The sequence below is a fragment of the Melopsittacus undulatus genome (assembly GCF_012275295.1).
Source record: "Melopsittacus undulatus isolate bMelUnd1 chromosome 2 unlocalized genomic scaffold, bMelUnd1.mat.Z SUPER_2_unloc_2, whole genome shotgun sequence".
In the NCBI taxonomy this organism is placed as follows: Eukaryota; Metazoa; Chordata; class Aves; order Psittaciformes; family Psittaculidae; genus Melopsittacus; species Melopsittacus undulatus.
The window spans coordinates 79,161-103,608 of record NW_022993932.1 but is presented as its reverse complement, the minus strand read 5'-3'; the positions used below and the strand labels follow the sequence as shown (position 1 = coordinate 103,608).

General features: G+C 52.0%; 1 protein-coding gene across 2 annotated transcripts in view; it reads right to left on the bottom strand.

Annotated features, from left to right (window-relative positions):
- The window catches only part of LOC101879895 (solute carrier organic anion transporter family member 2B1-like), a 49,832-nt gene extending 33,027 nt beyond the window's left edge, over positions 1 to 16,805 (bottom strand). The window contains exons 1-2 of one of the 2 annotated variants that reach the window (XM_034073406.1): positions 16,694 to 16,805; positions 5,759 to 5,862 (exon numbers count right to left, since the gene is read on the bottom strand). In XM_034073406.1, the coding sequence (XP_033929297.1) occupies positions 5,759 to 5,839 (81 nt within the window). In that variant the 5' untranslated portion in view covers positions 5,840 to 5,862; positions 16,694 to 16,805. Of the gene's footprint in view, positions 1 to 5,758; positions 5,863 to 16,693 lie in introns of those variants that run through there. The other variant, XM_034073407.1, reaches the window with a different exon arrangement.
- Positions 16,806 to 24,448: the final 7,643 nt, after the last annotated feature.

Below are 24,448 nucleotides of genomic sequence, written 5' to 3'. Positions count from 1 at the left end.
CCAAAGGATGAGTCTATACTTGCAAACAGAACAGGTCAGGGTCCGTTCTCTGATGCCAAGGTCAGTGGGAAGGGAACAGGCTGCACCCATCCAACCACACTCACTGAGCCTTCAAAACAGGCTGGTTTCACCCCAAACGCTTGCTAGGAATGGTCCTGCTCTTCAGACCACAGAATAGTTCAGGTTGGGAGAGATCTTAAAGCGCATCCAGTTCCAGCTTCTGCCTAAGAGCTCAGCTCAGTCTCCCCTTGGGCAGGTTCAAGCTATTCCCCTTGGCCTGTCCCTACAGGCCCTTGTCCCAAGCCCCTCTCCAGGTTCCCTATAGGTCCCCTTTAAGTACTGGAAGCTGCTCCAAGGAGCCCAGAAATGCGACCCCACCACGATGCTCATCACCAGAGGGGTTTGGTTTCCCCCCATCCAGCTGCTGCCTGCAGCTCTGCTCATCCAGACCAGAACCCTGCATTGCAAGGAGGATCCTGCACCTTCTGCAGCCCACAGAGCATCCCATCCTGTGTCCCTGCAGTCTGCTGGGGTTAGGAGATGCCATCCACACCACAGGTCCTGGGCAATGAGCCATAGGGATGAGCCAGGGTCAATGCAAGGGGATGAGGACATCACTGGTGCTGGGACATCCTGAAGCTTAAGGGAACTGGAGGTGGACAACAGGAGTCCTGGGTAACAACAGGAGTCCTGGGTAACAACAGGAGTCCTGGGTAACACCAGGAGCTGCTGGGGGGGTTAAAGACAGCCCTGCAGGAGCCCACAGGCATGCACCAAGTCCCACAGAGGGAGCAGGGATGATGAAAGAGCTGCACAGGCATCCAAGAGCAGGATGAAAGGAAGGGAAGGAAATACCCAGGGGCTGCTCAGTGGAGCTGCTGGAGATGAAGCCATCAATAGCAGGTTCTAATTAAACACTTCAATCCCTTCCCTTCAGCATTTGCCTTTTATACAATGAGTGCTACATGAGAGGAGCCAACACTGAACACTTCACACTGCCTGTGTTGAAAGAGCAAAGACCAAGAGGTTTATAAGCCTCGATGTCCTGGTGGTAACTGCAGTAGGTGCTGCACAAAGGGGTTTAGACACAGAACAAATCAAGATGGAAATGGTTGCGAAGGAAGAACAAAGAGGAACACAAAGACCATTGCTCTCCAACCTCCACAGGGATACCAAGTCAATGGGAAATCACATAGAAACCCCCTCTCTTTTGCAGGATCTCCCAGTTTCTGTGTTTCCCATTGCCCCATGGTGATGATTTACTTTCCTAATGGAGCAAAATGGAAGTTCTTGCAGTTAAAGCCCTGTGAGTCTCCTGCTTGCTCCTCAGGGACTCATTGTGGACAACCACACTCACCACAGGGCAGTTTTAGGCTGGGAAATACCTTCATGGTGAGATAGAGAGCTGGTAATTGCTAGTGTGTGATTCCCAGTGTGCCCCATTGCAATGGGGTGATGGTGGTGGGTGGTCGAGCCCCAGCAGTGCATCTATCACAGGGCTCCTATGGGGCCTCCCATAGTATTTGGACCATGGTATTTGAATGATGGTGTTTGGTCTAGGGCTGACCACACAGGCTCAGATGCCACCCTATGCCTTTCCCAGCTGGATGTGGGGCACAGTCCTTGTCACAGGGCAGGTTGTCACCTTCCCATGCCATCTGGTGACTTCTCCCAAGGACTTGAGGCTTGGGTCCCTTCATGCCTTGGACATGAGCTCATCCAGCCTGGATCTGATGGGCTATCCCAGGAGAGGGTCTGAGGGTGACCTGGGTCTGCAGACCCCAACCCTCTCCCAAGGGCTGGATGCTGACAGTGGGATGCACCCATAGAAAGCCAGGAGCAACCCCAAGCCCAGCTCTTTCCCACGAATGGCTCCAACACCTCCTTTCTACATCAGCCAAACTGAAACAACCCAGAGAACCCAAACAGGCGCTGGTGTAGCTGGGGAGGAAGGAAGGGAGAGGTTCATTAATGCCTTACTTCCATAAACAGCTGGAGGTGTTATTGTCAGACCCTGCTCAGGCTCTGGGTTGGGATCGCTCCCACCACAGCAACCAGAGCAGAAGCAGAGGGTGCTTGGTACCAAGGGGCCTCTACCATAGACAACCCCATTGCAGGGCCAGAGGAGCAACCTTCCTCCTATGGGGATGTGCCACCCCCAAAGGGAAGGGCAGCATCCCTGTCAGGTCATTCCTGAGGTGCCTTCACCCATAGGCAGTGATGTCCCAATCCAATGTCTGCATCCACAGTCAGCCCTGGGATGGGAGCATCTCCCCTCTAGCACACACTGAAGGAGGAGTTTCTCTGCCATCAATCGTTAATATTGGAGGAATTAATTGATTTTCTGCTATTCTCTATGTTTTTATTTATAAATATGTAAAATATATACACTATATTAAATTATGTCATAAAATTATATTATTAAATATAACTTAGTTATAATTCTTATTATAATTATATTTAATTATATTATGTCTATTAAAATATATATATATTTATATATATAAAATATGTTTTCTCTAGATATTTTAGCTATATTTTTGCAGGCTCTGTCCTTATATCTCATTGGTGCCTTATTGCTGCTCCCACTCCATACATGTAAGAGAACAGAGACCGAGACCAACTCAACCCTCAGCAGCCCCTAAACTGCAGACCTGGGGATTAGACCCCAGTATCTCCTCTCTTGATGCTCTGCAAGCATCTCACAAGGCCTCCATGGTGTTCCTAGTGTTGATTGTGCAGTTTGGCAACAAACCCTGCATGTAAGGGCTCTGAAAGCCACACACTCCTGCCCCATTGCCACAGAGGGGTCCCCATCCTGCTGCTCCCATGGGTTTGGGAGGCTTCTGATGCTATTTTAAGGGAGGGTTTTGTGCCTCAGCACATGATAATAGCCTGTGCATTGGGCTGTGCTTACAGAGAGGGGAAAAGGGTCCCCAATGAATCACATTGTTCCAGTTTAATCCAAACCAGCTGCAGGTAACTGGGCACAAGGTCTTTGCCACTGTGTAGACCCACTGGTAATAAAGGCTTGGGGCAGGGAGAGCTCTGGTTTGCTCTTGAACTAAAGCATGGAGTAGAGAACATCAAGAGGTGAAGCTGCCGATGAGGGTGAATGTCTATGAGTAAGGTCATAGAATCATGGAATAGGTTGGGATGAAGGGAACTTAAAGCCCATCCAGTTCCAACCCCTGCCATGGGCAGGGACCCCTTCCACTGGAGCAGCTGCTCCAAGCCCCTGTGTCCAACCTGGCCTTGAGCACTGCCAGGGATGGGGCAGCCACAGCTTCTCTGGGCACCCTGTGCCAGCGCCTCAGCACCCTCACAGGGAACAGCTGCATCCCAATATCCCATCGAACTCTTCCCTCTTCCAGATTGAAGCCATTACTCCTCATCCCATCCCTGCATCCCTTGTCCCAAGCCCCTCTCCAGCTTTCCTGCAGCCCCTTTAGGCACTGGAGCTGCTCTAAGCCCAGAGCTGGATGCAGAACTGCCTCAGAGTGCAGCAGAGGGAGGTGTTATTGGGCACATCCTCAAGGTGCTGGATGGCAACAATCAGAGTATGCCAGGGATGGGAAGCACATGCCCATGGGATCACAGCACCCCTGTGGGGCCGCTCACCTGCCCCCACATGCCCTTACCAAGAGGGGCTTCATCAGCCTCACCAATGGCACAATGCCTGAGAACACGGACCTCAGAGCAGTGACCACAGCAGCAACCACAGCTTCAATGTCCAAGTGGCCTTTCAGGTCTTCCAGATATCCCAGTTTTACTGGACAAAACCTCCTTCTGTTGACTGTAGTGGATCATACTATGGACTATGCTTTGCTGCTAAGCAATGAATCACTCCCAGCCTCCTTCCCTTCATCGGTAGATGAGCTGTTACCATAATAACCACATAGACTTCCCAAAAAGGTTTCTCCTTCTGCAGCAGTCTCCAAAGAGGATCCCAAAGTCCTTCTCCATGCCTTTGCATAAGCAGCTTTTCGCAAACCCATGCATCCAGCATTGGATGCTTAATGCTGCTTGAAGCCAAGACAAGACATTGGGCTTCAATGGAAGGAGCAACACACCTGATTTAACCTGCTCTGATGGCCTATAGGGATTCATACCCAGTACCTCTAAGCTCAGGGACCATCAGTCCAGGACCATTCCCAGAATGGTCCTTTCAGCTGCATTTTGCCACGTGGCAACCATCATGTCACCTTCCCTCTCTCTGGAGATGCATCTATATATATAAACTGCAGCGCTGTGATTTTTGGTCCTCCAGCCCCGGCCAGCACATAAACCACATTGTGCAATGGCTTTGTGCTTCTGCAATAACAATTCAAACCCTGGGCTCGAAGCGATGTGCTCTGAGGAAGTCATTTGGAAACCGGACACGGTGACCTCACTTCTTGAAAGCAACTAAAAACCACACAAAAAGAAGGGAGATTGGGGAAAAAACATCCTGTGCTGAGCACAGCTGTGTGCTTGGTGACATGCGTGGTCAGGGCAGCTCTGCCTTAGGGCTGGGAACAGGTCCTGCAGCAGTTTAAATGTGACGGATAGAGCTGGAAAGGAGGATTTGCTCTCCTTGGCTATGGGCTGTAACCAGGATAATGCCTGGCAATGGCAGGATAAGGCCTGGCCATGGCTTCATTGAGGTGCTGTGATTGCTGCTTTGACCTAGGAAGATCCATCAGGATCTCCCTGCTGAGCTTCCCAAGCAGCAGCCCAGCAGTGGGGAGTCCATCAGGAGCAGGGCTGGTCTCCACCAAAACCCCTGCCCCTCTCAGGATAGGATCCAGAACAGCCATAAGCAATAAGGGACATAGGCATTGACCTGCTCAGGTCTGGCCTGAAATGCACTGCCCCCAAAGAGTTTCCTGTACATCTGCCTTCACAGATACCTGTGCTCAGCAAAGGAGGTGTTGATCCTGCACCTCAGCAGCTTTGGGCTCTGAAGCTTTGACCCCCTTTAGAACATCTCCATAGGGAAAACAAAGTCAACGGGGTTTCTTTATAAAGCCCATGTTGAGGTGACTGAAAAGAGAACTGCTGAATGGATGGAACAGAGGATGGGGGTCAGCCCTCAGGGATGCAGGGGGTGAGCCCTCAGGGATGCAGGGGGTCAGCCCTCAGGGATGCAGGGGGTCAGCCCTCAGGGATGCAGGGGGTCAGCCCTCAGGGGCACAGGGCACCTCTGCTGTGCCCCCAGCCTCTGCAGCTCTGGCTTGGTGACTTCTCTATAGACTGGCTCTGGCTTATCACAGATTCATGGAATGGTTTGGGTTGGAAGGGACCTTAAAGCTCCTCCAGCTCCAACCCCTGCCACAGGCAGGGACCCCTTCCACTGGAGCAGCTGCTCCAAGCCCCTGTGTCCAACCTGGCCTTGAGCACTGCCAGGGATGGGGCAGCCACAGCTGCTCTGGGCACCCTGTGCCAGCGCCTCAGCACCCTCCCAGGGAACAGCTTCTGCCTTATCTCCAACTTGAACTTCCCCTGTTTCAGTCTGAACCCATCACCCCTTGTCCTATCACTGCAGTCCCTGATGAAGAGCCCCTCTCCAGCATCCTTGGAGCCCCCTTCAGACACTGGAAGCTGCTCTGAGGTCTCCACGCAGCTTCTCTTCTCCAGGCTCAACAGCCCCAATGTTCTCAGCCTGGCTCCATACAGGAGCTGCTCCAGCCCCCTCAGCATCCTCGTGGCCTCCTCTGCAGAAAGCCAAACTCCTCTTTCCCAGGTAATATCCTTTGTAATACAAGGAGGTGTTTACCTTGATACTGAGAAATGGGCTCCTGCAGAGTGTTCTCTGGGACTGCTCCATGTAGCTGCTCTTGGTGCTGGTACTTGTCATCCTGTCAGCTCAGCTTTATCCGCCTGCCAAAAGAAACCATTCAGCACAAGAATAAGTTGCTCTGCTTGAATCCGCCTTGCTCAGCACAGCCGAATCCCGTTGTGCTTTGTGAGCACCCACACAGCAGCACATGGTCCTCATAAGCAATTAGTGACTATTCCCAGCTTTCATTTTCTCCTTGCACTTGGCTTCTGCAAAGCAGCAGTTGGTGCAAAACCCAAACTGGGACTCTAAATAGGTTAAACACTGTTTGAGGTGTGTGAGGACAACAGTGTTTGAACATTGAAACCTGGAGAGGGGCTTGGGACAAGGGGCTGTAGGGACGGGCCAAGGGGAATGGCTTGAACCTGCCCTAGGGGAGACTGAGCTGAGCTCTTAGGCAGAGGATTGGAACTGGGTGAACTTTAAGCTCCATTCCACCCAAACAGGTCTGAGTCTGTTGTTATCTGGGTGAGTTCTGTTTACCACCCTTATCAGTGCCCCAGGTGAGGGGCAGAGAGCACCTCAGTCACTCCCAGGAGATACAAGACTGGGAGGAGCAACTGATGGAGCCAAGGGTTATGCTGCTCTTCAATGGAGAACCTCATGGAGTCCAACCTGGACAAGGGCAGCCCTGCCCTGGGGATGAACCAGCACAGTCTGTTGGCCACCCAGCTCTGTAGGGAAGGACCTGGGGTTGAACACAAGCCAGCAGGGAAAGCCAGCTGGGCTGCATTATCCTTATGCCTTCATCTACAGAGGTCCCTTCCAACCTCAGCCGCTCAGTGATCCTGTAATCAGGATTTCACAGGGGAAAAGGGGTAATTCTTTACTGTCCCAAGCTGTAGGACTCTATTTGCTGAGATCAAACCCTTTATATTCTTCACCCACACAAGATGTCTTGGTTGCTTTTTGTCTGTTATTGACCACATGCCTATATCAACCATCTAAATCAGTAAGCAGATCTCCAGACCCCTTATCCCCATCCTGAACCCTGGCAGCAAAGAGCATCCTAGGGGCTTCATACAGTGCCTAGGGCAGGCTCTGGTCTCTGCTGTGCTGGTGCAAACCTCATTGAGCCTTATTCTCTTTCCCATGGGACTCTACTGTCCCATAGCAGCTCCTTTGATTTGGTTAGATAGAGCTGAGACCAGGATCCAGGCTCTGCACAAGGGCCTGTAGGGACAGGCCAAGGGGAATGGCTTTAATCTGCCCAAGAGGAGACTGAGATGAACTCTTAGGCAGAAGCTGTTCCCTGTGAGGCTGCTCTATATAAGCTCTGTATCAGCTGTCTCAGCTTTCCAGGTCCATTTGCAATATGCATCACATGGTGACACTGTAGTTGAAGGTCAATGCTATGGAGGGAGAAAAATACCCATGGCATTGGAGAGATGGGAAAAGGGGTTCAGAAGAAAGCCCCATCTGAGCATTAGCTCAGCCCTTGGATGGTGCTGGAGCAGACTTGTGCCAAGTGTGAAGGGTCTGCCCAGACATGAAGATCCCACCAAGGTGATGCCAAGCTCACCAGCTATGGCTGAGGTCACATTTGCTGCTGTGTGTCCTCATGGGATGTAACCGGTTTCAGCTCCCAAGGCTGATGGTTGCAAGGGGCATGGTGTGCAGAAGTGAGATGGAGCAGCTTTGGAAGTGCTGCCTGCCCAAACTGCCTTCCCAATAGACAACCATCACTCTGCCTGTCTGAGCACGGGTTTGGGGGCTTCCCTACAGGCTCAGAGGTAGAAGGGCTCAGCAAGCTCTTCTGCACCCCTCCATACACTGGGTGTCTGATGGAGGGTGCTGAGGCCCTGGCACAGGGTGCCCAGAGAAGCTGTGGCTGCCCCATCCCTGGCAGGGCATTGGAACTGGAAGAGCTTTAAGGTCCCTTTAACCCAAACCATTCCCTGTTTCCATGATCAGAACCATCCTCTCCAGCCTCTCATTTCCACCATTTCCATGGGGTTTTCTCCCCTCCCTGCAAGGCTCCTCCCACCTAAATTGCACCATCCAAACAAACGTAAATCCATGGGAATCCTCCATCCCCCTCCCTTCTAACCAGCCACATCTGTGGCACGAATGATGTTTGGGAGGACGATGCCTTTGTTGGGCTTTAGTACCAGGCTTCCTGCTCCAGGAAGCTGCATTGTTTGGAGGCACGTTAAACCCATTAGGCTTGTTGTTGAGCACTCTAATCGATGTTTCCATCTCAGTGGCATCTGCAGGCTCTACAGCAAAGGGGGTGAAAGGCTTTGCCTTATTGAGTCCTTTCATTTCCCCCCCTAATAAAAGCAAAGGAGCAAGTACTATAGCCTCAAACAGATTAACAAGTGGATGGGGTGATGTATATCTTAGCAAGGGGAGGCTTAACAGTGGCACTTATACAAGCATTAAATGCAGTGCACAGGGGAGGTAAATCCAGGAGAGGGACCTGAGCTGCTGCGTTAGAATCCCTACATCATCCTCTGCAAGCAGCTGCCCTCAGCCCCATTGCCAGAGACAAGATATTGCTGCAACAAATACAGGATGGGATCGATACAGTGAATTCGATTGTGAATTACAGCATCTGAGAAGCTGCCCTGAGCCTCTGGAGGCTTGAGCAGAGCAGGAGCTAAAGCACCAGCCTGTCTCCAGACCACATTGCCTGTCTCTAGGAGCAGAGCTGGGATGAATCATGTACAGCCACTGAGTTTGCTGCTGGAGCCTCTGGGATGCTCAGGGGAGACACAGGAGAAAGAAGAAGGGTGGTAAGAGAGGAAGCAAAAGGAGCCTGAGCCTGGATTTCCAGGGATGGGAATGGTCATGGAGCTGGTAACCACTGCAGGCTTAGTGCCCTTCTTTCCCTGGTTATCCATATGAATGCCTTTGCTGCCTCACCAAAGATGCACTCAATGAGACCTGCAAACCACAAACCCTGTGGTCTGTATTTTGGTCCCTTGCCCATCTTTTTGAGGCCCTAAATGTGCACATCCTTTAACCCCTCTGGGTGTCCAGGAAGCTGCTGGACATGGAATTAGAGAATCAGACCATAGAACAGACTGGTTCGGGTTGGAGGGACCTTAAAGCTCATCCAGTCCCAACCTCTTGCCATGGGCAGGGATACCTTCCACTAGAGCAGGCTGCTCCATGCCTGGCATCCAATTAATCCAGCCTCTTCCCTAACCAGCTTTCATAGTCTTCCCAGTAGGAGAAAATGGTAGAGAGCACTGGTAGAGCTGTGTTCACTACCCAAGGAGACTATGAGTTTTGGAATGCCATCCCTTGTATGGGAGAGCCTGATCCAAGCCCATTCCCAGCCCAGCCCTGCAGTACCAGGACCAACAGATCCCAACCTCGACTGCAGAGCAAGCTGCTTCCCATCTATGTGCCTCAGTTTCCCCAGGAATAAACCAGGGAATAGACACCACCTGCCCCTATAGTGGGTTTGGGAAGCAGTGGATAAACTGGGACAGGCAAAGGCTGTGAATGGGGCAGCAGGGGCTGACTTAGCACAGCACTGGCCATACTGGGGAGGAAAGGGTGCTGTAAGAACCTTGCTCCCTCCCTCCCTGCAACTCCTGCACTGTGCACTCAGCTTCAGGCACTAAGGACTTTGTCCTAAGCAATAAAGCACCATAAAGCTAAGATGCTGCAATGAGTTTCTGACGATTCCACAGCATCCCTGAGCATCTGCTCCAGGCCAAACCCCTTCCTCCAGCTCAAAACCAGGGGGTCAGACCAAGCTTATCCCATACAGAGCAGGGGGTTTAAGCCAAGCAGCAAAGCATTGGTTTGAGTGTTGTGATGGGAGCAGCTCTGGTGCCTCTGCCCACTGCAAGGACTGATGGAAGTGGTGATGCCACATCTGCTCCAGTGGATGGAACCAGAGGAGCTTTAAGGTCCCTTCAACCCAATTCCAGGATTCCCTGCAGTGAGTGAGTGACACCCATGGGTGCTGGTTGGGGTCCTGCTGCGTGAGCCCCTGCACTGAAACAGGATGGGTGAAACCCAGCAGCCCATGCACCTTACTGGACTCCTACCACTGCTGCTGAAACCCCTTGGGTTTGATGGGAGAAGCAATTTCACTGCAGTTTACCTGCAGGCACCTAAAGGAGCCATTTCCCACTTCATTAGGGTGCAGCAATGGCTTTAAGGGGCTTCATGCCAGGGTTGGTGATGCTGCTCACAGGCACCGATCCTGCCACCACTGCCTGCATCCTACCTGGCCCCAGCCTCTGGGGCTGTGTCTCCCTGGCAAATGAATCTCATGCTCCAGATCTGGGGGAGAAAAGGTGAAATACATCACTGGGAGCTTCAACAGAGCTGTTTGGTGTTGTTAATCCCTCGCTGGGCTGAGGTAAACCCTCTCGTCCTCTGTGTGTGAATGAAGGTAGCTATGGTGGAGGTGATGGATAAAGCTGAGCATGAGAGAGCAGTGCAGGAGCCCCAGGGCTGCTTCTCTATGGGGCTTCGTGCTGGGGAGGGGGAAGGAGGACGGATGGTGAAGTGCTCGGATGAAGATGCTCAGAGGGTTTCTATAAGAGCAGAGCTGCTCTGTGAGACAAAGGGATGTGAAGCTGTGATGGGAGCAGACACTGCCTGTGCTGTCTCTGCTTCCCATCCATGGTGAAGACCATCCCAGGAGGAGGAGGAGGAGACCCCTGCTCCTAAGGCACCTCCATGGGGAGGTGTATAGGGAGGAACATGTCTTTGCCATCACTCCTTGCCCACCATTGTGCATTTCGGACATCCCTTCCCATCCCTGTATGGGGCAAGCTCACCCCCTTTGGTCACCAAGAGGCCTCCTCAAGCAGGACACGTTGTCCTGATGAATGTCTCATCCAGGACTGAAGTTAAGTGGTGGCACCAACTCCAGCTTGGCAGGAATATCCCATTGCCAGCAGCAATAGACAGACATGGAGAAACCCTGTCCATGGGGCTGGCTGCAGGGAAGAAGGGAGGATGCTGCCCTGGTGCTTGAAGTCAGCTTGGAGCAACCTCTGTCCTCATCCTGCAGGCAGGACCTGCATGCATAGCATCCCATGGCCACAGCCCCAGTGTCAGTTTAAAGCCATCCCCTTCTCCTATCCCTACATGACAAGGGGGAAGTACCCCCAGACCTCCCAGTTCCACTGGGATTGGCACAATGTCCTGACTGGGATATCGGGGGACCGGTCCCAGTGCCACCAGCATCCTGCCCCATTCCCAAGGACATAAACCTATCACAAGCCCTTTATTAACAATAGCAGCACGGCTTCTGTGAGCTGAACAGGCACAAGCACGTGCTGGGCTCAGCAGAGCTTGAGTAAATAACAGCAAATGCAACAACACAGCAAATTAAATCCCAGCAGGGACACAGAATGGCAGCAAATATCCCAGAATCTGTCTTCCTGCTGAATAATTCCCATTTACAGGCAGTAAAACAGGAATGGTGTCAGTGTGGGTATTTACAAGCACGTTAAACATGAAGCTGGTTTGGAAGATGAGGGGGTGAAGATGCTCTGTAAGACAAGGGAAGACAAAGACAGTGTATACCCATCATTCCCTGCCTGGAAAAGGACTGGGAAAGAAAAGGGATGGGGACATGTGCCCAAAGCTGTTTCTATCTTGCACCAATTGACAGAAGCAAAGTGCAAATGGAATGAGCCCAACTCAGTGCCTTCCCGTAATGAGGAATGAGGATGACACATCCCAGCAACCTCATGGGAACAGGATGGGAGGAAACCTGCGATGGAGAAGTTCAGAGATGAGAACAAAAGGGGAAACTGGTGTTGAAACCCATGGAAACAAGCACAGGTCATGAGGGAGGCACCAGCCCTGCTCCAGCACCAGCTGCTCTCCAGAGGTCCCTGCCAGCCCTGAGCCCCTCCAGCTTGGGAAGGATGGAACCCTTCTCCCTGTTCCCATTATGAGGTCTCAGAGCTCCCTGCCCACCTCAGGATGCTGCCAGATGCTGGAGCCCTTCTTGGAGGGGTCCTCATCAGCTCCAGCACTGCAAGATGCAGGGAAGGGATTGGAGCTCCTCTGGGGTACCCAAACCATCCCCTATGGAGATGAGGAGCTGCAAAGGGGGATGTGGAGGAGCTGGAGCTGTGGGTGCTGTCATGCAGATGTGCAGGTCACCTGGTCCTGCATCTGCAACTGGGGACCTCTGCCCCTGGAACACCTCCATAGGGAAAAGGAGGTTCAGGGGAGCCCTCATCCCCATGTGCCAGTGTTTAAAGGGTGGCTACAGAGGAGATGGAGACTCCCTTTGGACAAGGAGCCCTATGGGAAAACCGAGGGGTGATGGGCACAAGTTACTGCTGGGAGATTCCCATTGGAAACAACAGGGAAAATTCCCAATGAGAACAAGGAGCCATTGGGATAATCTCACTGGGGCAGTGGTGACTCCCCAGTGTTGAAGATGGGGCTGCCCAGGGTGCTGAGCATCCAGTCTGGGTCATGCTGTGCCTGGAGAGCTTGGAGCAGATGATCCCTGAGGTCCCTTCCATTGGGATTCCAGGATTCCATAGCTCAAGGTGCATTTGTTAATGGCAAAGGCAGCACAAATCCAGCCTGAGGACATGATGGGAAGCAGCACTGAGCAAACCTGGGTTGTTTTGGGTGGTCATTTCTGAAGCACTGAAGGAGCTTCCCTGCAGCTCTGCAGATGAAGGCCAGTGGAGCCATAAGCACAGCTTGGGACTGTCCCCATGAGCTGGATGACCTTAATGCTGACACTTTCCATCATCACACATCCTTGCCAAGAGGAAAGTGCCCATTACAGGGTCTGAGGTGGCCTTTCCTGCAAGAGGGGAAAGCACCCAAGGCAGAATTGGCTCAGAGCACAGAGGGAAGGACTCGCAGTGGTCATGATGGGGCTGAGATCCACAGTCTCATTGAGTTACATGAGCCACAAGGCTGGGATTGCACAATAACATGAATCACTTGCACACTTGCAGTTTCAAAGCATGTCCAGGTCTATGGAGCCATCAGGAGTCTGGTACCCTCCATAATCCCCCACATGACATCTCTCTCCTGCTGCTTCCCAAGTTCTTGTGGGATGCTTCATGATGTCTGCAAGAGCAACATCCCATTGAGCCTTCCCACAGCTCCTTGTTGACCCATGTGAACCATGGGTCTGTCCATGCTGGCAGTTGTCATAGAATCACAGCATCATGGGATGAGTTGGGATAAAGGGACCTTAAATCCCATCCATTCCCAACCCCTGCCATGGGCAGGGACCCCTTCCACTGGAGCAGCTGCTCCAAGCCCCTGTGTCCAACCTGGCCTTGAGCACTGCCAGGGATGGGGCAGCCACAGCTTCTCTAGGCACCCTGTGCCAGCGCCTCAGCACCCTCCCAGGGAACAGCTTCTGCCTCAGATCCCATCTGCTCTTACATCTCTGCAGTCTTACACCAATGTCTCCATTTCTCTTTAAAATGAGCATTTTCAAGGCCTGGGGGCTCAGGGCAGGTCCTGAGATGGGTCATGAAGCTCCAAAGTCCCCATTTATCAAGGTAACGGCTTGAGACACCAAGAACTGAATCCCTGGGATGGCTCAAGCCAGGGCACATGCATCTGGGTCTGGTTAAAGCTGAGCTACAGCTACAGCATCCCCACGGAGCACTGGGAGCAAACTGGAGCCAGGAACCACAGAGGAAGCAGGGTTGGGATCTATTTTTGACCAGACCAAGGTCCCCAGAGCCCCAAAGCTGCTGCAAAGGGGAGGCAGCAAAGTCATAGCCAAGCAAGGCTAAAGGGCTGTGCTGGGATGAGCCAGGATGAAGCACTTCAGAGCCTGGAAATGACACCTAAACCAGCAGCATGGGTGGGAAAAGCAAGGAAACGGGAAGAGTAGGAGGGAAAATGAGGATAAATGAGGATATGTTGCAAAATAACCAAATAATATGATCCTATGTGGCACTTGGGGATGTGGGTTAATGGTGGACTCGGCTGTGCTGAGTTAATGGCTGGGCTCAATGCTCTTAATGGTCTTTTCCAGCCTAAATGATTCCATACTTCCATGACTCTATAATAAGCAACTAGAAGGAGGGCTCTCATAGCAGACAGGTACAACAATGGGGTTGACAGCAGGGAGGAGATGCTCCTTTCTAATGATTTTCCCCTTTCCAGCATCTTCTGCCTGAGCACAAGGCACCAGAGACTGGTGCAGGGAGGGAGTGGAGTGGAGAAGTGTAAGTCATGAAATACCTGCCCTCAGCTGGTTAAAGGCCTTTTGGTGCACATCAGTGTGGTTGGAGCACTGGTAAGAAATCAGATCCCAATGGGAGCCTGAAGAAAGGATGCTCCATCACCCACTGGAGCTGTATCATCAGCAGCCAGCAAGCTGCACTGCACTGCCTCGAATGGGAGCTGTGGAAGGTTATCATAGACTGCTGGGACGGTGAAGTATAGACATGCACTTTGATAAGCTCCTGAAGCAGCTCAGCTCTGGCCTGTCTGTAGCTGCGTGCCCTGGTGCTGCTCATAACCTGCCCCAAATGTCGCTTTTTTGCCCCATTTGTCCTTATTCTTTGATTTACTCCAACATCCTCAACTGGCATTTTCCTTTCAGGACCTGGAGCACTAAGTGCAGCAGTGAGGAGCTCATGGAGCCATGGAACTGTTAGGGTTGGAAAGGACATCAAGTTTATCTGGAAGTGCCTAAAGATCACATAAAGCAACCTTAAGATCATCTAAGCTCAGAGGTTGGGCATGAAGCAGCAGGACCAGAGAGCATCACGGTCTAGAGCTCCCATACATTTTAAGGTGCACAGCAACTGGAGAATCCCATGGCAAACCCTGTGGAAAGGTACCTGAGCACATACCCAGGTGAGACAGAAAGGAGGGAGGGATGTGCCCTTCTGACACAGTAACTGCCCCAAAGCACCAGAGATACGGGAGATCCAGGGTGAATCCCTGCACACACCTTGCAAACGCCTCGGGCATAACGTGCCTCATATGCAAAGAGAAAAACCTGCTCAGGAACTGGAGCACTAACAGGTTTTTACAGCCTCTGAGATGGACATCAAGGATCCTTGAGCAACCCTGAGCCTGCGCAATGAGGTTTCCCACATAAACCCTCTCCCTGCAGCCTGGATGCATGGCTAAGGATGGGGCAGCCTTGCCCCTGGCTGAGCAGATCCCACTGGCACAGGGTGCCCAGAGAAGCTGTGGCTGCCCCATCCCTGGCAGTGCTCAAGGCCAGGTTGGACACAGGGGCTTGGAGCAGCTGCTCCAGTGGAAGGGGTCCCTGCCCATGGCAGGGGTTGGGGCTGGAGGAGCTTTAAGGTCCCTTCCAACCCAAACCAGGTGGGATTCTATGGTTCTACACTGATCCGCAGGGGCTGGAAGCAGAGGGTGCAACAGCTCCCAGCCAGGGTGGGATGTCTCCCTACAGCATCCCTGTGCAGCCAACCCCATTGTCTCCATGCCCACCTGGGACAACCAAAACTCAACAGACACACTGAGCATGGGCAACACATGATCCTCTGGGTTCTGTGAAGCACAGAGCCTTCTTCCAGCTTTTACACTCATGGAATGGGTTGGGATGAAGGGACCTTAAAGCTCACCCACTTCCAGCCCCTGACACGGGCAGGGAGGTTGCTCCAAGCCCCTATGTCCAACCTGGCCTTGAGCACTGCCAGGGATGGGGCAGCCACAGCTTCTCTGGGCACCCTGTGCCAGCGCCTCAGCACCCTCCCAGGGAACAGCTTCTGCCTCAGAGCTCAGCTCAGTCTGATATCTCTGATCCTGAATCAATCTCTAACTGTTGGAACTCAGGGTTTCAGGACACAACATCTCCACCATTGCAAGCCCCAGGCAGAACCAAGAAGGCTGCTTCCCCCCAGGTCACATAGACAAAAGCTCAGCAGGATGCTGCGGGAGAAGGCAGAGGCAGCAGCTCAGCCCTGAACACAGGGTTTGGCCCCAGGCTCTCCCCGGAGCAGCAAATGCACAAGAGGGTTACAACCACACAACAAGCAAGAGGAATGCAGCCCATCATCGGCCTGTTTGCATCTTCACCCACAGCCTTGGAGCTGCACAAAGGCTCTTCCCTCAGCATTAACCCTTTCCTGCTCCTTGCCACCAGTTCTCCCAGAGCCAGAAGCTCCCATCAGCTTCTCATAACCAAGCATAGAATCAACTGCACTGCAAAAGACCTTTAGGATCAAGTCCAACCATTAAGCAGGAGCAGGTCCTGCTCTGGGTGGGTGTCAATAGGCTCCTCTCCAAGCCATGTGCTGCTGGAGATGCCTGGGTTTGGTGCAGGAGATGCCTGGGTTTGGTGCAGGAGATGCCTGGGTTTGGTGCTGGAGATGCCTGGGTTTGGTGCTGGAGATGCCTGGGTTTGGTGCAGGAGATGCCTGGGTTTGGTGCTGGAGATGCCTGGGTTTGGTGCTGGGGATGCATGGGTTTGGTGCAGCAGATGCCTGGGTTTGCCCACGGTCCCAACACTGCCAGGTCAGCTCCATGCCTGCCTGGCTCCCACCCTGAGCCCCCACCAAGCCCTGGGGTGAGCAGAGGCATTGCCATAAGAGAAGCAGCAGAAGTGCGAGAGACACGAAGTGTGGCTGGGGCTGGGGAAGGTCCCTGCATAGGGAGGAACAAGCGGAGCTGCCCCAGTGGCACAAAGGACTCGGGTAAATAAGAACCAGCAGAGAGGAAGCCCCAAAACACAAGTGCAGAGAGCACCCGGACACTGGGATCTCTCCTGCGCTCCCTCCCCTCCAGCTTCCAGGCTGCTGGAAAACTGCAGCTCCGGAGCCGGATGGTTCAAGGAGTCTTGCAAAACACCACAGGGAAAAGCAACGGGAGAAACTTCCCATGGGCTGAGCCCTAATCCCGACCTGATCTCGGTACCAGCCTCAGCCGCAGCAGCTCCCTCCGAGCCCAGCCTGCCGCTGCCATACTCACAGTTCCAGGGCTCTCCCGATCCCAATCCCACTGCTCCAGGAGCACTTTTCCTCTGCCAGCGGCTGCTGGGGCCATTCGGTACTTGAACTTCCAGGCTGGAGGTGGGGAGGGCTGTGGGGAGGGCTGTGGGGAGGTGGGGCTTAGGCTGCAGCTCCCAAAGCCGGGCTATGTTTGAACCCAAACTCTTGCAACCCCTCTCAATAGGGTCTTTTGGGGGCTCTCCTGAAGTTCCAGCCCCAAAGGGCAGAGCAGCCCCGTGCTTTGCTGACACAGAGCTTTGCGAACTGCTCACACAGCCCCAGTCCCGACCCCATCGCCCATCCCCACCACTCAAGGGTCCCATCCCTCCGCAATGATTTCCTTGTTCATTTTCCCATTCCTTTTGCTTTATCTGCATTTATTCCCTTAATGCTCAAAGTCCTGGTGTTATCCTGGGATCTGTGATCAGGTTCTTTCTATAAACTTGGGTTATTTATTTCTCAGTAGCTCTCCCGATTTCTTCCTGCACAATCACTGAGGTGTTTCCAGATAAAAACCAGAGGAGTCAACAGCCCCAGTTAAAGCTGTCAAAGGAAAACTGGGATTTCTCCCATAGGGATTCTTTTCTGCTTGCCCAGAGAAGCTGTGGCTGCCCCATCCCTGGCAGTGCTCAAGGCCAGGTTGGACACAATGGCTTGGAGCAGCTGCTCCAGTGGAAGGGGTCCCTGCCTGTTGTAGGGGTTGGAACTGGATGGGCTTTAAGCTCCCTTCAACACAGATCACTCTGGTTCCATGATGCTGCACTGTGGGGACGAGGGCAGCTGCAAAGTCACATCCAAGGGGAACAGAAGGTACCAGGAGCAGATGGAGAGACCTTTGGTGGATTCCCCATTCTCCTTTCATCCCCAAAGCCACAACAAGCCCCCAGATGGACTCTCCAAATGGGATATTTTACAACTCACAGTGCATTAGCAGCAAGTAAGGCACAGCCACACTTTTCTCCTGCCATTTCTTGTTAGGGTCTGCAGGGTGGGATGACCAAGCCATGGGAAACACAGCATGCTGGGGAGAGGGCCTTGCTGTTTCCAAAGGCAGATTATCTGCTTTCCTGCTCAACCTCATTAAACAGCAATTAAACAAGCACTTCATTAGCTCAAGCAGCAGAAACACATCTTCCTAAGTAGGAGAGGGGCTGAACCAGCACGTTCAAAGATGCTCTTTGCCCAAGTGACCCTGGGCTGTCCTCCCAGGCAGGGCTGCATCAGGCAGATAGTGCTCTGCAGGGAGCAGAAACTCCATCAGCTCCCGTTGGCTCTGCAGTATCCCAGGAAGGCTTTATTAGATCTAAAGAATGTATTATTAATGTTTCACAGCTCCATAATTCCTTCCTATTCAGAGTGTGCAAGGATTGTTCCCCAGGATGCACAAACTGTGGTTAGTTTGGGGGTGTGAGATCCTCGGTAAGCAGGGGATAACAGGGGAGACTTCATCTAGAGAGGAGCAAGAGGCAGGCACTCAAAGTGGTCCAGATGACAGATTCATCACCCCCCATGCATCTAAAGCAGCATGGACACCCCTTTCAGCATCAACATCACACTGTGATATTGCATGAAAGAAGAGCACCATCTATCGACCCCTCTTCCTCAGCACCTCATTCCTGGGAGCCAGCATGAGTTTTACCAGCGCACAGGTTGCTGCTCCATCCCAGACCCTGGGTGTTTGTACCCTCGAAGGCAGAGGAGCATCATCTTCTTGTTGCTGGTCCAAGCTCAATGGCTCCGCACTGGGTTGCATCTCCATGGTCAGACAGGCTCCTCCTGCAGCCCCAGAGGCTGCTCTTTTCCCTTGTAGGATGCAAACAGCTTTATGTAGCTATATATGAACTGATGTGGGAAAGGGATGCAGGGGGAACACTGGTACAGAGAAGCTGTGGCTGCCCCATCCCTGGCAGTGTTCAAGGCCAGGTTGGACACAGGGGCTTGGAGCAGCTGCTCCAGTGGAAGGGGTCCCTGCCCTGGCAGGGGTTGGGACTGGATGAGCTTTAAGGTCCCTTCATCCCAACCCATTCCATGATCCTATAAAAGCCCCTGGAAGGAGCCCGTTTCTCCCGGTGCAGCTGCCCCGTGGGTGCCGGCTCGGAGCCGTCCCCTGCCTATTGCTGCCACTCTCTGACCAAGAGCTTTCCTGCAGCTCTTCCAGCTTTGAGGTCACTGCAAGCATTTGACCTCCAGATGTTTGCACCTGAGGACCCACAGAGCATCCCTGGTGAGTGAATGGATCATTCCCATTGCAAGCTGAGCATGGGGAACATCTCAGGATAAAACCCGAATGAGCCACATGCAGTGCTTTAATACCCATCTCATTACAGCCCTTTCAGTGCTGTTAAATCCTCTGGAGGATGCGGTGGAATGACTGGTTCTTGGAATAACTGAAACAAGTTTGCAGCCAGCAATAGGAGCACTTGGCTTCATAGAATCATGGAACAGTTTGGGCTGGATGGAACCCTCAAAGGTCATCTGGTCCAACCCCCAGTTTGTGCAAAGGGATCATAGAACCTCACATATCTGAGATTATACAGGTCCACACATAAAGAACCTGGGTCTCCCAGCCTGAAGGATGCTACATTAGTGAGCTCCTATCTGCCCAGGCTCTGCTGGTTACTGCAGCTCTGCTCTTGGTCCAAGAGTTAAGGACCAGCTCTATGACCTGCATGGGAAATGGGACCCATTTCCACGTGTGGGGCTAAGGACTGATGCTTTTTCTGCTGCAGGGTTAGGGAAAAACCATCTGGATTAGGGCTGGGATTTCCCATCTGAGCTCTGCTGACGTCCTACAGGGAGCCAGCCAAAATCCAAGGGCAAATGCTTGGAATTCTGCAGGAATTGTTTGCAGAAATAGGATCTAAACTGGGTGTCTGGAAGACACCAATAGTAAAAAGCCACTTCCTATATATTAGGGGCTGCTTTGGATTCCTTGCCTTGCCTTTTAATGCATGGAGGAGTTGCACTGAGATCTGTCAGCAGCACAGGCGTCAATGCAGGGTGGGTTCAGAAGAGGAAAGCCAAGGACAAAACCAGAGGCTGAGCTCACAGCTCCCTTTCCTGTCCCCGAACCACGGGACTTTCCTTCCTGTCCTGGAGAAAGAGGACTCCTATGGGCTGTGCATATGCAGTGGGAAGTGTCTTCATTGTCCTGCTGCTGAGCTTCACCCCACAGAGCAGCTAAGAGGGATGTATTGAACTGAAGCATCAATCCATATGAGTGGGGCAGTGCTATAGGGAGCAAGCTGCAACAGAGCTGGGTTCAACATCTGCAGCAACAGCTGGGAAAGGCCAGGGAGAAATCCTGCCCTGGGTGAGGCAGAGGAAAGCAGGAGAAAGGGGAAAAGTCCGACTTTCCCATTGTGTTGCTGCCAACACGCTCCCATGTGCATGGCTATTTCGGGATAGCATCGCCTGATGTGTGAGATGCCTCCAGCCTCGGAAAAACCCTCTCCAAACGGGAGGATGGGGGTGGTTGTTCTTAGGAATAACACAGAAGGGATAACGCTTCCTGAAGGATGTGCTTTGGCTTGGAAACCTTCCATGGGGGATTAACACCACGCTCAGCAGCTGCCTGAGCTCAGTGCGTTGATGGTGCCTCATAATTGCACAAGATGCACTTCTGGGCACCTTTGGAGCCTATTGATGCACTTTGCTCCTCGGGGATGTGGTGTCAGACACTGAGTTATGGGCAGAGCCCATCACGCTGCTTGGAATTCAGTTTGAAAGGAGAAACCAGCTTGCAAGTCATGGTTCTCTGCAGGCCGGTCCAGGTTTCCATCACTCACTGCATCTGAGTGCTGGGTGTTAATTATGAGACTTAATGGCTTGATATAAGGGCATATGGCTAAAACAGGAGCATATACATCATGAGAGTGCCCTGAAACTTGTGGTTTTCTATCTCCTTTCCTATTTTTTTTATGGAAAACAAGGTTTTTCCTTGGTCGAGGATGTCAACTTAAACCTGTCACCCTTTCAACACGGCTTTAAAATGCAGAAGGTGCTTTGCAACACCTTCATTATCCACAGAGTCTTTCAGTCAAATTAATGGCATTTGTGATGGCAGCAGATTAATTTAATCAGAGAACCATAAGATTATAGACTCATGGAATGGTTTAGGATGAAGGGACCTTAAAGCTCATCCAGTTCCAACCCCCTGCCACAGGCAGGGACACCTTCCCACTGGAGCAGCTGCTCCAAGCCCCATCAAACCTAATTGAACTTAATGTATAGGAAACATCCCCCTGATCATGTCCAGTGTGAGCAGCTTGACTCACACCTAATGATGAGATGCAAGGTCCTGCTATCTCCTGCCATTCCCTAAAGCATCTCTATCTGTGCAGGCTTCCAATTAGTCTTAATTGCTTCTAATGCCCTAATTGCTGATAGCAGTGGCATGAGGAGGGGCAGAGCCTCTCCTCAGAAGGATCTTAGGATGAGAAGCAATTAGTTCCTAAGCCAGACTCTGCACCCGGTTCACTGTGGGCACCACTGGGTGCTGAATAATTCAATGAGTTCCTGCTTCTTGGAAGCGTCTGATTCACAGTTGTTATTGGAGTGAAGCTTTACATTAACTTATAGACAGGAGGCCTGGGAAGAACTGTGCTGTTATCAGCTCAATTATAATTGCAATGCACTTTGTGTGTACTACAGGAGGCCAAATAAATTGCTCAGTGTGTTAATGTTGTTTCAGGCCTGATAAAGCACTGAATTCCTCCCATTTTCACCACTTTTTATCTGGTTTGGAAGGTGTTTGCTATCATCTATCAAGTGAAATATAATCCCACCAAGGGCAGAGCCAGTCAAATCCAAAGGGATGAGGAAGAATTGCAGTTGGCTTCTAGAATGGGAAAATCTTGGGAAGGAAAACCAGGCTCTATGGCCCAGCAAAGAGACTTGTCCTGGATGGGCTAAAGTCATTGAAATAAATCATTTTGATGCTATAAAATCCATCTGGGAGAAATTCAGTTCAAAATCAGGGAATCAGAATCAAATAGGTTGGGAAAGACCTTTAAGATTATCAAGTCTGCACTCTGTGTGACTGGGAGATACCATCATTCCTATAAACACAGCCCATGGAAGGAATGAGATGGGAAAACACTCATGGGAACAGAAGGACTTGGGGATTTTGCTCTCTGTGATGCCACAAGCTGCATATCACTGAAACTGGAGAGTGATGCTGCAAGGATGAGGGCACAGGGAAGGGCAGATGCTCTCCAGCACACTTCAAGCTGGGTTTCCCCGTGGAAGCAAACACTGCAGGTTAAGGATGGTTGTGGTTTCTTATCACGTCCTCACCAGGACAGCCAAGCAACAACAACAAAGATCCTGGAATTGCTCTGCCCTGGAACAGACCTTATTGGGGAGGAGGCCAGTGAAGATGCAATAGGGTTGCATGATGAGCAGCTCTTCATATAGAGACTTCACCCATATGGCTTTCACCCATAGACCCTGAATGAGGAGCAGAGGATACAAGCAGGGAGAGCAGGGAAGGAGCAGGACACAGAGGAGGAGTCAAGACCCACACAGAAGTAGGGTTAGTCCTAACAGGGGTAGAAAAGAGGGTTAAAGATGATGATGGATCAAGTCTACCCAACACCCCAGATATACCTTAATGTGAGGATGCATTTTAATGCATTATGCTTTGCTTAGAAAGGTTGGACCAGATGATCCTTGAGGGCCTTTCAACCTGGGATTCTAGGATTCTATGATCCATATTGATTTTCATGTCAATGTTCACCTAAAGGTGAACTACAGCCTGGAGCAAAGTAGATGCCTACAGTGGAGAGGAATGGACAGAGCCAGAAATGATGGAAGAGGAGTTTTGGATATGCTTGGATAATCAAATAAACATGGAATGGGTTGGGATGAAGGGACCTTAAAACACATCTAAAGCCACGGGCAGGGACCCCTTCCATGGAGCAGCTGCTCCAAGCCCCTATGTCCAACCTGGCCTTGAGCACTGCCAGGGATGGGGCAGCCACAGCTTCTCTGGGCACCCTGTGCCAGCGCCTCAGCACCCTCACAGGGAACAGCTTCTGCCTCAGAGCTCAGCTCAGTCTCCCCTCTCTTGGGCAGGTTCAAGCCATTCCCCTTGGCCTGGCCCTCCAGGCCCTTGTCCCCAGCCCCTCTCCAGCTTTCCTGCAGCCCCTTTAGGCACTGGAGCTGCTCTCAGCTCTCCCCAGCAACTCTCTCTTGGGGTCACACAGAATAGCCTCAAAGTATTGATATTTAATGGGGTTTTTTCATGCTTTCCCATGATCAGCAGTCTCACAGCAAAGCTGATGCTCTCCATCACTGACCTCTATTTTACACCAACAGAGCCTGCCATGAGCAGGACCCTCATCCGCCTCTCCCAAGGGCTGAGCTCAGCTGTGGCACCATCAGAGTACCCCCAAGGCACGAAGCCACCTTCTCATTAAACCAGAGCAATTCCAGGAGAGGGGAATGTCCCCATCTGAGCCATTCCCTGCTTGTGAGGAACCCAGACAGGCTGCAGGAGCAGTTAAGAAGAGGACACCCATGCCCAGGTGGCCAGGAGCTCACTTAATGCAGGAGATGGTCCAACAGTGGCCCCAAGAGTATAACCATTAAACAGCTCCAGGTTCCCTGAGTCAGAACAGTCATTAACTATTTAGCAAGCCTCAATTTCTCTTCCGCTGACATTCCAGGTCCTTCCTTGGCCTCGTGTCTGCTTTATCTCATAGCATCCCATAATAGGGAGCTTCACGATAAGATAGACAGGACCCCAGCATGGAGAGACACCTCCTCCTGTTTGCTTTGATGCAACTTGTGGTGGCTTCATTGGATGTCCCTGGAGTCACAGATTGGAAACTGGAGGAGCTTTAAGGTCCTTTCCAACCCAAACCAGTCTGGGATTCTATGATCTTCACACAAGCTTTGCAGGACCCTGACCAGCTCATGTCTCACAGCAGAGCTCAGATGGACCAAGTGGACTTTTCCACCTCCAGGTAGCTCCTTTGGGCTCAATAGGGGGAAAAAGGATGCTCTGAGGATGTGATGCCCTGTCCCATGCCGGTGACAGCCCTGTTTGGATGGGGAGGCCTGGCTGGTGACCAGGTAGGTTGTTCCATTCAATCCAACCAAGGTCTGCATCATGAACCCAGTGCAGACCTTGCAAACCTTGGTGAGACATTTGTCCAAGTCCCTCTGCTGGGTACCAGTGTGACACAGCCCCAAACCCGTCCTTGTCTCATAGCAGTGTGGGCCCTGTGTCCTCCAGAATAACTAAGTGGGTGCTATTTGCCTGCTGAAAAGCTAGTGGGAACATGCAGAGCCAGCACATCAGCTGCTGTTTACCATCTCTGCATGTAGATGGATGGGGATGGATGGATGGATGGATGGATGGATGGATGGATGGATGGATGGATGGATGGATGGACAGATGGATGGACAGATGGATGAGTGTATGCCTGACCTCTTCTGCCACTGGTCGAGGAGGTGTCCATCAGGTCCTGCGGACATTGGCTCCCCAAAGCTGTGTGCTGCTATGCCTGGGGGTGGCAGTGTTACAGCAGAGAAGAAGGATGCAAGCAGGGAACCTGCAATGTCCTCAAGTCGGGATACCCAAGCCCTGAGCATCCTCCACCCCACAGCCCAGTTAAGTCACCGTCACCCATCTTCTCAACCCACTGCACAGAAAATCCTCAGCCCTGCTTATAAATGTGGGCTCCTCACTTCAAGAGCATCCCAGAGGATGCAGGGTATGAGCTGC